Here is a 17,934-nt window from a genome sequence, read left to right as displayed (position 1 = left end):
CATCAGATCATGTCTTAAACCTCATCTTCCTGAGGAGAGCCTCCCTGACCACCAATCTTAGGTAAAAATGAAGGAGCACCTCTCCAGTCCCGGTCCTCACTCCCTCAAGCATCCCACATGGCTTTGAGGATGGCGTAAGAAGAAGCACCAGGCCCCATTTCCTCGGCTGGCACACATTTCCCAGTGTCCCTTGCTCCAGGAGGCCATGGCATGGTGCTCTAGCCCCTGGGACAAGGTGGGTGCACGTGTGTCACTCCTGGATGACCCACTTGACCCTCCCCTTCTCTTGACCCTCTCTACGCTCATCTTGCCTCGGTGGCTGTCTAGAGACAGAAGACCCTGAGGTCTTCAGGGATAATGGAAGCCACTGGGTAAAAGGAGAGTGAATCCCGAAGGAGTGTTTGGGGAAAAGACTTCCTTCGATCCACATTGGATGGTGAAGTGAGCAAGAAATAAATCTTTATTTTATTAAACTACTAACATTTGTAGTTTATGCATTATAGATGTTAGCCCTTTCTGATTAATACACTCTTCTTGGTTTCCGCCTAGCATGTAGGGACAAAGCAAGCCAATAAATATGTTCTATAGCTACAGACTCTGGTGCCTGCCTCCCCCAAGGCAGTGCTGAGGTTTCAGGCCCTCGATCCCTCCTGTAGCCCAGTTTATAGCAGGTGCACAGCAAGTGTGCGGCCGGCTGTGGAATACAGTGTGGAAACACGCCAGCATCGAGAACCAGCGGTAGAACTGCAAGCAGAACCCGATCTCCTCCCTGGCTGGCTGAGCTTGACACTCCCTCCCGCGGGCCCCAGACCCCCACCGCAGAGGCACCCCAAACCCTTCCCGGTCTTTGAGTCTTCCTGGGGCCAAAGGATAGGCTGGCTTCTCCGAGAGAGCCATTTTCCAAAAAGACGAAGGACGTTTACCCGCAGCTTTTCACATCATCCTCCTGGAAGAGTCATGCTCGTGTGTCTGCGGAGGGCCGTTTGTCAGCCACTGACACCAGACCGCTCCAGAGAACCACCAGCTCTTGCGTTCCTCTCAAGGAAACATCTTTTTACAAAAGACAACATTCCCTTGAAAGTTATTTTTAGAATGGAAGAGAAGATGGATATGTGTCATCTCCGGAGGTTCCTGATGATCCCAGCCCTTGGCTGTCAGGACCGCAGAGGTGTGATAAAGGCCTCTGGCCGATGGCCATCAAGTTAAAGTCCCCAGACCACTTGCATCTTGGGTTCTTCCAAAAAAAAAAAAAAAAAAAGGAAGAAGTAAGGAAAGAAAGCAAAACTTGGCCCCAGTGCAAACCAGTTACTTTCTTCACACGCTTCTGCGGTGACATCGACCCACACTGATGTCGGCTGACCGCTGATTTAGAAGCTCCAGCTCCCTCCCCATGGGAGACGTGCCGCCCCAGTCAGATACAGTTAGAAGCTCGGACTAGCTGCCCTTGTAAACACTTCCTTGAACGGAAGCCCCTGGAAGCGCAAGGCTGGTGTGTTTTAGTGCCTTTACTGAGACAGGGGTGCTAGCTGCGCCCCCCCAGGGCTGGCTCATGGGATGGTCACATTCAAAGGCAATCACCGGCTGCAACAGTTCCCAGCAGGTCCCATCGAGAGAATCTGCTTCTCTGGTGGGAGAAGGGAAGTGAAAGTGGGGAGCCCGCGGTCCTTTACAACTTCCCGTTTCTCTGGGCAGTGGAGTCAGCGGGCTTTTCGGATGATGGCATTCCCAAAGCAGCCAGGTTCCCCAAGCAGACCCAGCTTCTGTGTTCCTTGCAGTCACGAGGTTTCGGAGGGCGGCGGGGTGGGGCGAAGCTGAGCGTCGGCTGTGGCTCCAGACGTTGCCTGTTGGTCTTGCTCGTCCATACGAGGTGATAAGGGAGAGGCCAGCGGGTCCCAAGGACCCGTCACTAGGAACTCTTGCAGAGACGGCTGTGTGTCTCCCCACGTCCTCTTTCCCCGCTCGTCCTGGAAGCCCTGACGGTCAGCTTCGTACGTGGGAACCTAGACCAAGTACTTGCTACACCCTGGTCTTCCTCGCGGTCACGTGTGCCCATGAGTCTAAGTTTTGGTAAATGGAAGAGGCGGAAAATCAACTCAAAATTTTCAGGAAACTTTCAGAAGAGAAATTGTGGTGCACTGTTGATTTCTTTTTCTTCCCTTCCTCGGTCCTGGGGCCTGGAGCACAGCTGTCGCTATTTTAGGCAATGGGATTGAGGCCAATACAAGGGAGGGAGCAGCATCTCTGAGGACCTGGGGGAGCAGAGCAGCCAGACAGCCTTGGATGGCTTGCCTCTGGACTTGACTTACACAGAAGAAAATAAACATGTCACGTTGAAGCCCCCGTGATTTCTTTCTGAACATGTCTTTCAGCCTTTACTGTTTTATCTCCTTGCAGAGATCAGCTTTGGAATTCACCAAAAATGTCGCGGAGCCTATGAAGAAAGGCATGAATGCATAGTTCATGGAAGCTGAATGAGAAGTTAGAGGTTCTGGGTTCAAAACCCGGCCGGGCCCGTTTCTGGCCACGTGACCTCAGGCAAGCCTGTAAGCCTTAGTTAACTATTAGCTCGTAGAATGACAAGAGTAGTGTCTGCCCCAAACAGCCATTGAGCGGTTTAAAAAAATACCCCCCTGGCTGTGTGTCCCCCCAATGAATGGCTGTGTTTCACGTTTCAAGTTCAACTTCACGACCAAGTCTTTCCACTCAATCCAGATAGTGAGTCTTCTGCTTTCAGATCTGGATTGGGAGCTTGCTCATTACTGAGTTATCATTTTAAAACAAAAACGGGGCCTTGGGGCGCCTGGGTGGCTCAGTCGGTTAAGTGTCTGCGTTTGGCTCCGGTCATGATCCCGGAGTCCTGGAATCGGGTTCTGCATCGGGCTCCCTGCTCAGTGGGGAGCCTGCTTCTCCCTCTCCCTCTGCCTGCTGCTCTGCCTCTCTGTCAATAAAGAGATAAAATCTTAAATAAAAGCGGGGGGGGGCTTTTTCAACACTCAACTCTGTTGACATGGCTCTGTCGATTCTCCCCGGTGGTCTGTCAAGGTGGCGCCCCTTCCATCTGTGAGGCTCAGGGATTCGACAGGGTTGGTTGGCAGCCTCATGTTATAGATGAAAACACTGCTCGTCCCCAGCACGAATGAGAGTGCTGTGACAGATCTGAGTTCCTCTCTGCTGGCTTATTCCCGGGGGATCTAACTTCTCTTGTGCTCAGTTTACCTCATCTGTACCGTGAGTATTATCAGCGCCCGGCAGCTAAATTAGAGACGTCTATATAATGCTTGGCACAAACTAGGGACTCATTATGGAGGTCAGTTTCTTTCCATTTTCCCTCATTCACAGGTCCTAGGTCTTGCTGATGTCGTGGGAGAACCAGTTTTCAAATTCTGGGCTCCAGACCTGGGGCCCCGGGTTCTTTTCTCTACCTGTGCTGCCTTCACCAGTGTTTGTCTTTTAGGAACCACGAGGTTTCTCCTGAAATTCAAACAAAATATTCTGAGACGGTCATTGTCCGGAGAATTGACAGCAGCTTCTTGGTGGAGACAGTCCTGATAGTTTCCTTTTTATTTATTGTTGCTTCAACCAGTGATTTTCCAAAGACAGCCTAACACTACATGCGTTGGAATTATCTTGGGAAGGGCAAGGACTCGCTGGTCTCACCACAGACCTGTGAAAGCGCAGACCCTGGAGCGGGCTTGAGAATACGCATTCGTGACTACTGTGATTCTGGTACACAGCACATTTTAACAACTACTCTGAATCCCTGGGTTTACCAATCATGCACGATTTGAAATCCTGGCCTGTGTTTATGAGAAAGGGGGAACACCTTTTTCCAGCAATTCAACCATCAACCTTTCGCATTGTTTCTGTCTGCCCATTTTGCCACTTGGGGGAGAACCAGCCTCTGCTAAATTAATACGAGTATTGCAATGTCTAGAAACGGCCAGCAGGGGGCATGGGATGCTCACATATCCCATTCCTGCCTTTCCTCCACCTGCTCCTAAAATCCTTATTAATTTTTCTTTTAAAAGTGGGAAAAACCAACTTTCAAGACTGCTTTCCTTAGGAAACAAAAGCCAAAAACCAAAAACAAAACAAGAGATCTTGGACAAAATGAAATTTCTTGTCCATTTAATTGAAATGTATATTTTTATCAGGGTTTTTATTTTGTACGTGCCTTAAGAGAGAAGGACCACTTTCTAAATAGGGCTATCTTCTTTAATTTCCTTCTTTAATCAGCAGAAGGAGAGAAACTCCTGAGTTTATTTTATGGAAAAACATGGCACTGTTCTCTATAAATCAGCCTCACAGAAGATACTGATATATTTTTTTTTTGGTTAGATTGTTATCTATCTATAGATTGTTTTATATATATATATATATATATATATATATATAGATATATAGATATATATAGATAGATAGATAGATAGATTGTTTTTAGCATACAAAAATATGTTACTGTAGAAAAATGATAAGATACAGATAAGCAAAAAAGAAGGGAATAAAAATTACTATAAAGTCGCCCATACCAAGACAACCACTAAAAATATTTGCTTGTAGTCTGATCACTCGCACACACACATGCATACATGGTATAGCCGGTGCAGGTCTGAGCGCACAGTGTGCTTGCCTGCTCTGTCACAGAATAGCAGACTATAATCCATCCATGTCAATAAAAGTGCTTCCATGTCATCTTTTTAATGGCTATATAATACCCTCTCCTACGGATGCCTCACCATACTTTCAATTAATCCCATGGCAAAAAATTGCAAACAACTTAAAACTATCTAGCAATGTTATAAATATCGTGGCAAACAGCCTGTTATATGAATCACGTGCACCCTTAATTATACCCATTCTGTTATATTTTAATAGATACTTGCCGTGGTTCGTAAACATGCATAGGCTGGGGTGGTGTGATTCGCTGTTAATATTTTTGGCAGAATCTAGATTCCAGGGTGTATGGGCAGGCCTGGGCAGCTTTATCTCAATCAGCTCTCTTGGGGTTTTGATTTGTTTTTATTTTTTTCCCCCTGCGCTGTCTCTTGAATGTTGTCAATGAAATGGAATACCCACCCGTGAGTTTTGCTCTATCTTCGTGAATGTGGAGAGCGGGTGAAGGGAGGGGGGTGGGTCACGGGGCTCATGACTGGCCAGCCACTGCATCAGATTGGCAATTTCCTTTCCAGGCACCATCCCATTTGGAAGTGTCTAGAGCACCCCTAGAGCTCTAAGGGCGTGGTGGGAAGGGATGAGAGGTAGCCAGCTGGTGGGTGGAGGGAGGTGTACTTGGGATCAAAGACTCCAGGACAGTTTGGAAGCATCTACCTTTGTTAGCAAATGCCTGGGAAGCTTCGTAACAGCATTTTCTGTAAGAGGGATCAGAGCTGGGTGCTTGTTTCTTATTTGTACTCATACTTGCTGTTCTGATTTTGCTTGTCTCCACGCTCACGGCTCCTTGGGACACGCTAAATGCTGGCTGCCAGCCCCAATAGGCACCCTTATGAACCTTGGAGTTTGTTTGCAGATTGTATCGCTTCCTATGATCTGTCCCTTCTTTGCACACTTCTTGTCTGTTTCTCACTTTATTCTGTCTCTTTGCAGCCCTCATTTGTGGCCACCAGCTTTCTAGGGACGTTCTATTGGACTTTCCCTGAAACGATAATGCTCCAAGATGTAGTACGTACTTTTACTCAAACTTTAACGGGACTCAGAACTAGGCTCTGAGAAGAGATGCAAGAGCAGCATAAAATGTGGTTTTTGATTGATTCATCTGCTCAACACATATTTTGGGGGGACTCCATTACGTAGAGTTTAGTTGAACGAGCCTTACCGAGCAGCCACAACACTGACATTTAGGCAGACTTTCCCCCATTTACGGATGAAGGAACTGGGGCCTGGAGGGATCTGTGCTTCATCCCAGGCTTCACAGATAAAAAGTGGGGAGCCAGGGCTCTCCGTCAGCCTGTCAGATTCCAAAGTTTGTGGAAGTCACAGGCCAGACTGCACCCCAGGAGCAACCAGAGGGAGAGACGGTCACTGGCTAATGCCAGTTTGCACAGGCCGATCGTTTTATCAAAGGAAGAGCAGAAGAGAACGGAAGGAAGAGGAACAGACCCATGCTGACATTCCCACCACTTAGGTGACTGAGGGCCCCTGGCTCACCTGGGGTATTGTTGATGCCAGGCCATGACCTAGGGCAGAAAAGAGAACCAAGGTCAGAGTCAGCGGCATGCGGGTCACACACCTTCCCCAGAGGCGTGGGCACGCGTCATAAGCATTTCTGAGATCGGCCTGTGGAATGACTTCCTCATGTTCGGACTGTTCTAGATCTAAAAGAAAATCTCATCTAGAGAATCCGGAAAATAGAAAAATGCACAGAGAAGACAATAACGCCGCCCCGGTAGTATTTTGGCAAACCTGCCTTACATACGTGCTTGTGTTTATCACGGGTGTGTGCATACATTTAAACATGCAGCTGCGTAAAACAGCACAGGAATGCACGGGCCGCTGACCTTGAAAGTGCACTAGGTATCCTGAGCTGTTACCCAAAGACGCGATATTTCTTGGCTGTGATTTTTAGGGGGACATTTAGGTTCTTGCTAGTTTTTGTTATTACGAATAAGGTTGCAGGCAGACCCATGCTTGCATTTTTCACTAATCCCCAAATATTTCCGTGGAGAGACTCCACCAAGCACAGGGAAGGGGTCAGGCAATGGGGTCTTCCAAGCCCCTCGCTGTAGATCCCTCGGTTGGGTCAGTTTAGGTGTGATCCACAGAGGAGCTGGAAGCGACCGTCTCACTGCATCTCCCAACCCTTAAATCCATCCTTTAAAACGATTCTGCCTACTTGGCTCTGATCCCTTATTTTACCTGTCTTACTTCCCCGATGCCTAGTGAGATGGAATTATTATTATTATTTTCCAAGTGGTTCTAGGCCGCTTAGATTTTTTCTGTGGTGAGTTGTCTGTACGTGTGTTTGTGCATTTTCTAGTAGGGTCGTTGCCCAGCCACCACATTCATATTGGACAGGGTGCTTTTGGAAACACCTTTGATTAGATTTCGGGCAAAGATCTGAAAAGCTCTGGGGAGATGGTAGGCTCTGGAGGATCCTGCTTCTGTGAGCCAACTTGTTTGTGCCTTTAATAATCCTGGGCCTCACGCAGCACCTGTCCTCCGAGGCTCTCAAAGTACGTCACAGGAGCAATTAATTGACCATCGCAACACACGCCGGGTGTAAATATTTATGAGGCCTGGCTGGTGGCTGGGACATCGGGCACCGAATGGTTAAGCTGGGAGACGTGAGTAACCAGGAGACCACGGCCCTCGAGTCTGGCTTCCTGCTTACCCTCTGCCCTCTGCCATTTTAATACTCAGAGTGGCCCTGTTGGGTGGCTGCCACGGTCCCAAATTTACAGACGAGGACACACGAGGTTCAGAGAGCTCTTCAACTTGCCCAGTCCCACAGAGAGCGAGGGACCCCACACCAGCCTGTCGCATCCCCAAATCCTCGCTGCCGCCCCGGCCCTCGGCCTCGAGCAGTGGCGAGTCCGGAGGCAGTGTGCCGCTGCGGTCGCAGGGCCCTCGTGGTTAGCTCTTGGCATCCTTTCAAGCTGCCCGAGATTCTGCAGAAATTAACAGTAAATCAGCCAGGAAGGAGCAGATCATTTAGCTGGGGCCTGAGAGCTCTCTCTGGACACTGAACACATGGCCTCTTCCCTGATATCCTCGTCTTTGATTAAGGCCTCCAAGGGCTCCCCAGACCTGCCGCTTGTGACATGTGAAATGTAAATGATAGGTTTTCACGACTGTGAATGGCCAGCATGATGGGAGTGTGGTAAGCCAGGCCCTTGCCTGGAGGCAGCAAAGCCAGGGAAGGCAGCGTGTAAGCCCGAGCCCAGGGGTGAGAAGAGGGTGCCCCCTCTCCTCGGGGAGCCTAGCAAGAACTTTGGCTTTTAAGTTAGGAGTCTGTCCTTCTTCTGACCTTGGCTTCACCTGGTTTTTAGAATCAAACACCATTAATGCTAAAAAGCACATTGGAGGCAATGTCGTCCAATTTGTTGTTCCAAGTTTCGGACCCTTGAAGGCAGACCTGGGGTCTTCTGAAACCTATGAAGAGTGGAGCCTGTTCCTCCACTCCGGCGGGTGGGCTTTCCCCGCTTTGCAGGTGCAGCTCAAGTTTGGAAGAGGGAAGTGACTTGCCTGATGTGGCCCAGTAAGCAATCGGCGGAGCTGGGAATTGTCCCACTACCCTTTTATTTCCAAGCCTACAGCAACAACGTAGACCGCCCACTCTCTGTGCCTGGGAGCTTCCTCCCGATTGTCGAGGGTGTCTCGAAGTGGCTTTATCTGATCCACTCTGCCTCTCGGTGGGGTCCCAAAACGATGGAGCTCATTCATATGTCATATCCTCCGGGATTCTGCACCCCAGGGCTCTCTGTGCGTCAGTGCAAGCCAAATGAATTGGCAGAGGAAGCATCAGCAGAGCCGGGAGCAGCGTTGTTATTCCAGCTGAGCCCGGAAAGCGGAGAGGGAGAGGAGGGAGGCTGGAACCTGCCTCTGAGGGCCTGGGCAGGAGCGGCCCCGGAGGAGACCTGGACTCCACAGTTAGGTCTGGTTGGAGTGCGGACCAGCAGCTGACAAGCTACCTGAAAAGTTTCCTGCGTTAACGCTCTTTGCAGTCTGACAGCCCAGGGTGATGAGCAAAAGAGGCTGCTAGCAAACTTCATGAAGATCCGATGTGTTCTTTATGCTCGAGCAAGCCCCATGTGTTAGTGAGCAAGCTGCCTCTTGCCAGGGAATTACAAGGATGCTCCTTGGCTCCTTTGCATCCATGACATCCGTCATGCGAACGGGCCATGGCTGGCTGGCGCGATGGCTCGCCAGCCACCCCTCTGCTCTTCCCACCCCCTGCTCTTTCCATCTCTGGGCCTGCGGGCTGCAGGCCTTCCTCTGCATCTCTGGCTTGTGCAGACAGGTGTCCACGCTGTGGCGGGGGAGTTCACGGAATATGAAATGAATAAGGCTGACCTCCAAGGGTTTGTGGTTTTCAATGTTTAAGCCTTATTACATATAAAGATTTTTAATTTCTAAATTATTTTTAATTTTCAATACTTCTTAATAATTGAATAGGCTTAATAATTTTAAATCCTGAACGGGCACTAAATTAAACCCATCCCTCCTTTCCCCCCTTGCTGCCTGGGAAAACTGGATCTGATTGGGTAGGCGGGGCGCACTTGCGTCTTACTTATCCATGGGAACAAAGTTTGGATGGTGTGTTTTTCCTGTCCCATAGAGACAACATTGGGTCCTGTCTCCAGGGTCAAGCTCCTGGCGTGGAGACTAATTCCTCATCGCCCCCTGGAGTGTGACGTGTGTGGTCCTCTCTGGGTCTCCCCAGGCACCCACGGCTGGAGCAGAATGCAGAGCAAGCCCCTTGGGAGACGGTCAGGGTGATTTCACCTGCCAGCCCACTCCGTGTCCCAAACCTCCAAGATGAACTGGCTCGATGCCACGTCTCCCCTTAAGCACTGCCTCTGACGTTAAGGGAGTGCTGTAGACTTAAACTGTAATTTTTGTCAGACAGTTGATAAGAGTTGCTAAACTCATTTTTAATATAATCTTAGAGAGAAATGAAGGTGACTCTGAAATTCTGAATTCATTGGCTTCTTCCCTCTGTTTGGATGCCTGCGCCGTGCTGGTGAAGCGTGAGCCTTATAGAAATCATCTCAGCAAATCTCCTGGCAACTCTTGGTGGACAAGAATCTTTATCTCAACGTTAGGACTAATTACCATGAACTGGCCCTTTCATTGTGTGGCTGGGTTGGCTGTGGCCCACGTTAACCCCCAGGGGGAATTGGGGGTGCCACAGTTCACATGCAGCCGGTCTGTAGGTGGGGCACACGCTCTGCAGGTTGGCCTCGGGGAGCTGTGGGAGCTGAGGTCTCGAGAGGCACCGTGTGCTCATGGTCAGAGAGTGAGGAACCAGCAGAGGTGAGCTAGGTGGCTTGCGTTGGCCCTGGAGGCAGGTGGAACTGGGTAAGGCACTGGGAAAAGCATGCTCAGAGCCGCGTCTCCAAAAGGCCATGCGGGTGTGCACAGGATCTACTGGAGAGGGAAGGACTCGGGTATAACAGTCTCAGCCAGAGGGAGCGCCGGCCTTGACAGTGGGCGTTTTCCTAACTTCCTGCGTGGCCCTCAGAGCGCTCTGCTCATGCTGCGCTTCTCCAACGGAACTCACACGCCTGTAAGCAGAACAGAGTACAACTCGATTTCTCAAACTCCCTCCACCGGGCCTCCAGCTCCTAAAAGGGAGACCAGGCACCAAATACAGAACATGCCTGGAACATGGCTTGTACTCACAAATGTGTGGCCAAGTAAGCATGAGTGAGTGCATGGACGAGGGAATGCCTGCAGGGCACAGGTGCACAGGGAAGCAGAGATAAGAGGGGCATCCCAAGAGTAGAGCAGCTTAGAGATGCATGGCCAACCAAGTCTGGGTCTCTATGTGGACCCACCTGTCCCAGCAAGGCCTGGCAGAGTGCTACATGGGAGGAATCCGCTTTACGCATGTGCACGCGTCCCACATAAACCCCTCTGCAACAGGCTCATTTTCCTTACAGATGCGAGACTGGAGAACATCTCCCAACACCCACATTACTTTGAAGTAGATGAAACTCACACCAAGGTGGAATCAAGTCAATGCTCATATTTAATTAGTGAAAGAACGGACTCATTCTTTGTTAAAGGAATCCTTGATTAGTTTCAAGAATCCTCCTCTTCTCTTATTTTTTTTACAAAACAAAACACATTTGCGGGGTATGCAGCTCCCTGAAGAGATCCCAGGGAAAACTCCGGAAGTGTGAATGCTCACACCTCCCAGGACCCTCCGGGTTGGAAGCCCCGCCTGGCTGTGAGCCTCCCCGCCTCTGAGCACTGTGGTACTGCTTGCTCTCCTAACGCACTAGCAGAGTCGAAAGGCAGCGCGCAGTTACGAATATCTTATTTAAATCTCATTGTTAAACCTTGTGTTTTTTTCTTTCCTCAACTAGATTTTAAGTTCTCGGAGGACAGAACGCATGTCTTGTGAGCTCTGATCCCTTTCGTATGGGCTCTCCATGTCCCTGACCAACAACCGAAGGGTGAAAACAGCCGTATCTGGCATTTGGATGGGTTACACTGCAGAGGACCAGGGCAGCTGCAAGGGCTGAGCTGCGTACCCAGTTTAGCTCTGGCGCCCCTCCAGCGGTGGATGGCTCCCAAGTCCATGGCCTCCACCCTCTCCCCTGCCCTCCCTGACTAGTCCTGTCTTCTCTCTGCCTCCCTCCATCCTTTCCTTCTGGTAAATCTCCTTCCACAACCTAGTTAAGTATCTAGTATGTGCCAGGCACTGGGCCTCGTACAAGCCAACGGCCTCCTGGTGGATCCTTCCAGCCCTTCTTCCTCCCGTCCCTTCGGCAGTGCTTCCTGAGCTGGAGAGCCCGGGAAAGGGATGCGGTACCACACTATAGTCCACACACCCTCTAAGCACTTTGGGTCCTCTGTAAATCTCTCAGCCAGCCACACCTTTCTGAAAGATACTCCCCTTTCTGCCCAGTGAGGAGGGCCAGAGGGAGCAGTATTCTTATGGACCCCTCAGTGCCATGAATGCTCAGGGCCGCTGGGGGCGGGTAGGGTGAAACCAGAGAGGTCAAGAGCAACAAGCAGCAGGGGCTCCGACACCGGGTCTGTCTCCTGGGCGGAGGGCGGCCTGGTGGGAGGGTCCAGCAGGGGGCCTCCTAGCACAGGAAGGGCTGCTGCACCCGAGGGGTGAGGACTGGCTGGGCTGGGCCCTGAGGAACTACGGCTCCCAGGTTACCTTGTGACTCACCCCCCCCCCGCCCCCACCCTCTGGAATCAACTACTGCTTCAGGTATTCGTGGCAAAAGGGAACAAATGCATAGTCAACGAGGTGAGGATTGGGAGCGTGGGAGTGTGGGACGCGTGAGTGACGGTGTTAGCTGCTTTGCTGTTGTCAGGAAAGGGAAAAGAGATTCCACTGGCAGAGTGTGAAGGCATGGCTGAGAACCTCATGGGCAAGCCCTGGGCCTCCCTGACCCTTCGTGCTGCTGGTGTCCCCCAGGGGTCTCCCAGGGGTCCCCCGGGGCCCGCGTCTCTTTCTATCACTGTACCTGGCACAGTGTCCTGTGATCTCTAATACCACTCTTTACTTTCCTCCGACCGTGGGCTGAGCATGTTGATGGCAAGGGCTGTGTCTTCATCTGAATTTCCCTGTCCCCAAGGCACTGACCTCTGCCACCTTCCTCCTACCCTCTGGGCCCCTGTTTTGCATCTTCTTCCTTCCTCCCCATTTCCTGGAGGTAGTGTGTAGGGGCAGAGTAAGTGCCGGGCCCAGAGGCCTCCTATTCCAGCTCCGAACCTTGTGCTCTGAGTAACGATGCCAACGTGGAGGTTCTCGAGCTTGAATGGGCACCGGAATCACCGGGGAGAGGTGGCTTGTTTAAATACAGATGCCTGGCCTCCCACACCTGGGTTTCTTTTTTTTTTTTTTTAAAGATTTTTTATTTATTTATTTGACAGAGATAGAGACAGCCAGCGAGAGAGGGAATACAAGCAGGGGGAGTGGGAGAGGAAGAAGCAGGCTCATAGCAGAAGAGCCTGATGTGGGGATCACGCCCTGAGCTGAAGGCAGACGCTTAACCACTGTGCCACCCAGGCGCCCCCCACACCTGGGTTTCTGATTCCGGAGGTCAGGGCCTGAGAATCTGCATTTTTACGAAGTTCCCACATGGTGCTGATGGATGCTGGTCCCGGGGCCACGCTCCAGGACCTGCCGACGTGAGGCTCCTTCATCGCAGCGTCTTGCCACGAGCAGACTGGAGACTCACAGAAACAGAAAGCGAAATCCACATGACCACGCGACGCCGCAGAAAGCTGTGGTCACTTAGAACCCAGAAATGGACTCGACTTGAGGTTAGGCTCTGACTCCAAATCCAGCTGTCACCAGTGACTAGCTCCGTGACTGACCACAAATGGAACCTTTCTCAGACTCTCTTTTCTCCTCTACAAAATGGGAATTAGAATAACTACTTCAGAGCAGTAATGTGAGGATTCAATGCCAAAATTCCTTTCGTGGTGGCTGGTGGGTGTCAGGCACTTAACTACGGATTTGAGTTTGGACTCGATCGGAAAACATCTATCACTATGTTTCCGTTTTCTGCACACGTGGGGACGCGGCACAGGATAGGAGTGGATATTGGGGATTCAGGCCGAGGAAGTCCATGGGGAGCTCTAGGATGCGTTCATATCAGTACTGTGGACGGGTCGTGGGTAGTGGCTGTGGATTGTGGCCCCGTGTTTTTCCTGGATCATCTCCTGGACCGCATCAGCTGGGTGGGGCCCCAGCACGCCGCCTCTGCGTGCGCGTGGTCTGTGGCCTGGAGGCGCATGCGTGTTTGTGTATGTGTGTGTGGGGGGGGGGTGGGGAGCCTGGGGGACAGCCCTCTGCACCTGTCGCGGGAGCTGACCCCTCACCTAACTAAGGGCTGGCAGTATCTAGGGTAGCTGCGTGGAGTGCCAGGGCTGTTTTAGATACCAGTAACGATATGGAAACGTCCACGGTTTACCATAGCACACCCAGCTCCTCCGCCTTGGGGAAGTTACTGATCTCTGCGTGCCTTCTTGTCTCCTATAAAAGGGAGATTGATAAGACTGGGATTGTGGGGATCTAGGGAGACTGCAAACAGCGCCCAGCACATGGTCACATGATGGTCACATGACCATTCAGTGACCATCAGCCACTGCTATTTATTGAGAACCTAGTGTGTTCCAGGCGTGCTACGGGGGTCACCCATTTATTTCCTACACGCAGACACTGCATTACCTACAGGGGCCCGTGGGGGACAGGCAGCCTATCATTCGCTTTCAAATACCATTTCTAAAGTATATGAGGCGCTGAGATGGGACATGGGCTTGTCAGAGTGAGGTCACTCCGTGAGTGCCTGGGTCGGGTGACACGGAGACCCGGCGCCCCCAGGCTGGTTCTGTGCGCAGCCCCGCCTGCCCGCAGCACCCTCTTTCCCTCCTGGCCTCCAAATGCTGATAATTGTAATTTGTATGGAGAATGAATTCATCGGTTTAATAGTTCTCGAAGTTAGACAGTAGACCCAAATATGTAGTTTGCAGGCATTTTGATTTGATTTATATATCTCAAATACTAATTTATACTCATATAATACTTTCATTATAAAATACGCAGTGGTGTAGAGATTTGTATGCATATGGGATTTTTTTTTTTTAAATTTGGGTTTATAAATGGTTTGGAACAGGTTGCAGAAACATCGTCTGTCGCTCTTTTTAATATATCTTGAGCATGCTATGACACATCCTGAAATAATTTGCTGCGGAAAAAAGCACTGCTCTTTCTCTCTCTATCTCTCTCAAATGTAGCTGTAAATATTACTTTGATGTATGTGATTGCTGCAACCATCTTTATTTGAAGGAAGGTTTCTAACCCTTCCAGCTCCCATCTCTTGCTATTGTCAAGAAATAAGAAAAACTGACTTAAAATGCATTATTCAAATGTATTTAATGTAAACATTGAACAAGTCTGAGAACAGCCACAAATATTCCTTTGCTTAATGTGGTTTTGACAATATTTCAAATTTTCTGTTTTGCAGGCATTCATTTGCTCTTCTTAGGGAAAATAGTTCTTCAAGTAAATCTTAGGGTGCGAAGAACGCTCCAGTGCCTGGCACGTAGTAGGAACTGAACGGGCGTTTGGCGGCTGACCTGAGTTGAAGCGTCCTGGGATGCAAGGCGTGATATAACACGCTGGGACCCCCTTGCCAGCCTCTGCGCAGAGAGACTGCTCTGGCAGGGCTCGGTGAGGGAGCTCTGGCTGGGCGCAGGGAGACCTACAGCCCGCTCTGGGCATCAGGGTGTTGCCCAGGGTCTGGCTGCTGGGCGGTGACAGAGCTGGATTGGGCTTCAGGGTTGGAATCTTGGCCTTTCACCAAGTTAGCCCCCATTTTGAGCTTTTAGACTTGGCTCTTAGCCCCTTGGCAGTAGGACTTTGTCTTTCATCTCTGCATATTCCCTGGCCTATGTGAGTCCGAATGCCATGACTGCTTAATAAATGTTTGCTCAGCTGAAGGACAAAGAGAAGAAACCACATAGACACACGGCTCCCTCTATTCTCCTTGCTCGTGAGACCTGGTGGTGGGCTTGTGGCCTGATGCATCTATGATCCATCATTTCAGTCGTTCACCAGCTGAGAATGGAAGTTTCCGTCTCAGTGGCTGTCTCTTTGGCTGTTTGGCCCCCTGGTGGGTGGTGGAGTTAGCCCTCCTTGGGAATGCTGTGGATATGCCTTGGGGCTTCTCAACCTTTCCCTGCATCACACACACGCTGGCACTCCAACCTACACGAGTTTCTTTTCTTCTGAACCTTGGTCTCCATGTGACCTCTAAGGCCACTGGCAGCAATAAAATTCTATCACCTTAACCTCGCGTGGGTGTGGTGGTCAGCTTATTTGCCACAGACTCTAAATTTTCACTCCTCTATTAATAAACAAATAAATATTCTGACCTATTTTTCGGCAGACAGAGGTTCTGGAATTTCAAATCGCTGGATCCTTCTTTTGTTGTCCTTCTGTTGCCCCTGGGATGAAAGAAAATAGATTAGTCAGGAAATAGCAAGAAGCTGGGGAAAAAAAATTAATTAAGTGCATTCATTCATAGAAACAATCACCCAGTCAGATTTAAGTAATGAACATCTCACACGTAATTCCAAATCTCTCTTTGCATTTCCATTGGGGTTAAAAAAAAAATCTGTGTTTAAAGTAATTTAATTACTTTAAAAAAAATATTTTTTTAATGTAAGAGCTTTATCAAGGGGTGGTAGTGTGGGGTGAAGAAGCACCCCAGTCAGGATGCAAACGTGGGCTGCTGCCCCATGTCAGAGGCTCACCATGGCACCCTCCCTGAGCTGCGTCTCTGTGACATTGCTCTGTAAAATGAAGAGCATCATACCTTCACCTGTGGTTGATGGGAGGTGCCTGTGGGCCAGAGAATGTTCTAGATGCTTCCTGCGTTAGTCGAATTTGACCCCACGCTAGCACACAGGATCCAGTGTAGGAAGGAAGATTACTTAGCAATAGCAATTCAGATTCAAATAATATTTATTGGAATTCTATAATTTAGGTACTTTGCTATAGGATTTACTGTGAAAAGATTAAATTATTTTAAATTGAGTTAATTTGTTCACACTCACTATCTTCAACCATCACTATTATGCATCCCTCGTTCACTCAATTAGCCACATTTAATATGCTTCCATTTCTTTTGTAGGTATTTCGTGAGCTTCAGCAGACATTTCTCGGTAACACTTTTCCTCCGCAATTGCTCGGGGACAGCTACCTCCTTAGCTGGGCTGACCTCCTTGTCCTCCCGGTTCCCTCCACGTGGAACAAACTTGCTGCTTCTTGGTCCTTGGACTCTCTCCACCCCACCCCAGGCCTCTTTCAGATTCTGTTTATCGTCTCCCGTCTCGCTCCTGCTTCTGAGCTCAGCACAGGTGCTGGTCCTCAGAGGAACCTTCCCCGCCCTCTGAGACTGGCTCCTTCACAGCACCTATCCGAGCTGTAATTTTCCTTTGGTCGTAACTTGCAGCTTGTGATCATGTCTGCGAAGCTGGCTAGAGGCTAGCTCAAGGTTAGCTCAAGGTTAGCTCAACGACCACGCCCCCAGGGCGGAGATGCGCGGGGCGGTGCTTGTGCGGGGCAGCGGTCAGCGCCTGGCCCGCAGCAGGCCCTCAGCGGACCCCCCGTGCACGCAGGGGTCGAGGACTCCGGGACATGCCTGTGGGTGACTGGAGACTGTCATCTAGGATTCTGCGTGCAGCCTACAGTGTGAGGGGGATAAATAAAGTTTAGTGAGGGGACCCTGGGTGGCTCAGTCCTTTAAGCCTCCAGGCTCAGGTCATGATCTCAGAGTCGTGAGACTGAGTCCTGCGTTGGGCTCCACACTGGGTGCAGAGCCTGCTTAAGATTCTCTGTCTCCCCCTCTACTTCTCTCTCCCTCTTCCTTTGCCCCTCCCCCTGCATGTGCGCGCTGTCTCTCTCAAATAAATAAATGTTAAAAAAAATTTTTTTTAATATTTTTTATTATATTATGTTTAAAAAAAATTGAGTGTGGGGTGCCTGGGTGGCTCAGTTGGTTAAGCATCCAGCTCTTGGTTTTGGCTCAGGTCATGATCTCAGGGTCCTGGGATCCAGCCCCACGCTGGGTTTCCTGCTCAGCAGGGAGTCTGTTTTAAGGATGCTCTCCCTCTGTCCCTTCCCCTGCTCACACTTTCTCTGTCAAATAAATAAATAAATCTTAAAAAATTAAAATAAATTAAAAAAAATTTAGGGAGTCGTTCGGATATAGTTCGTCATTGTATAAATCAGCACAAAGAAAGATGAGGTGTTATTTTGTTATTTTTCATTTTATTTTTTTCATCATTTCATGATTTCAAAAATTAATTATTGCATTATATCATATATTTCATTGTTTTCTATTTATCTGGGTAAAGCTTGATTCATGCCTGCACCAGCACCCCGACTTTAAGTGCTTGACGTGGGCATCTCTTTCCTGCACCTTTGCGCCCCGTTATCCTCCAGCAGACACAGGCCCTTTCCCAGTGAGTGGCTGTGTTGCTCATACGGTTTCCAAACCAGCAGCCTGGGCACTAAGCTTGAGTCTTCTCTTTCCCGCCCCCATCACCAACATCTCCATGCTCTGTTAGCAGATCTCCAGATGTCTCCTCTCCTGCCCCTTCTCCCTTGCTCTATTCCGTCTTTGTTCTGCTCTCCTTATCTCGGGTCTAACCCCCAGCGTCAACCCCTTTCCTGCTTTCCTGGTGTCCCGGCTCCAATCCACCCATTGAAATGCA

At 49.9% G+C, this 17,934-nt stretch overlaps 1 protein-coding gene across 1 annotated transcript in view; it reads right to left on the bottom strand.

Moving 5' to 3' along the window:
- The window catches only part of CLNK (cytokine dependent hematopoietic cell linker), a 154,509-nt gene that overhangs the window by 64,125 nt on the left and 72,450 nt on the right, over positions 1–17,934 (bottom strand). The window contains exons 3-4 of the mRNA XM_040625287.1: positions 15,589–15,660; positions 6,166–6,194 (exon numbers count right to left, since the gene is read on the bottom strand). Of these exons, the coding sequence (XP_040481221.1) occupies positions 6,166–6,194; positions 15,589–15,660 (101 nt within the window). The remainder of the gene's footprint in view (positions 1–6,165; positions 6,195–15,588; positions 15,661–17,934) is intronic.

Source organism: Ursus maritimus, unplaced genomic scaffold (genome assembly GCF_017311325.1).
Source record: "Ursus maritimus isolate PB19 unplaced genomic scaffold, ASM1731132v1 scaffold_8, whole genome shotgun sequence".
NCBI classification, from domain to species: domain Eukaryota; kingdom Metazoa; phylum Chordata; class Mammalia; order Carnivora; family Ursidae; genus Ursus; species Ursus maritimus.
The sequence above is the reverse complement of the archived record's forward strand: the minus strand, read 5'-3'. Positions and strand labels throughout refer to the sequence as shown.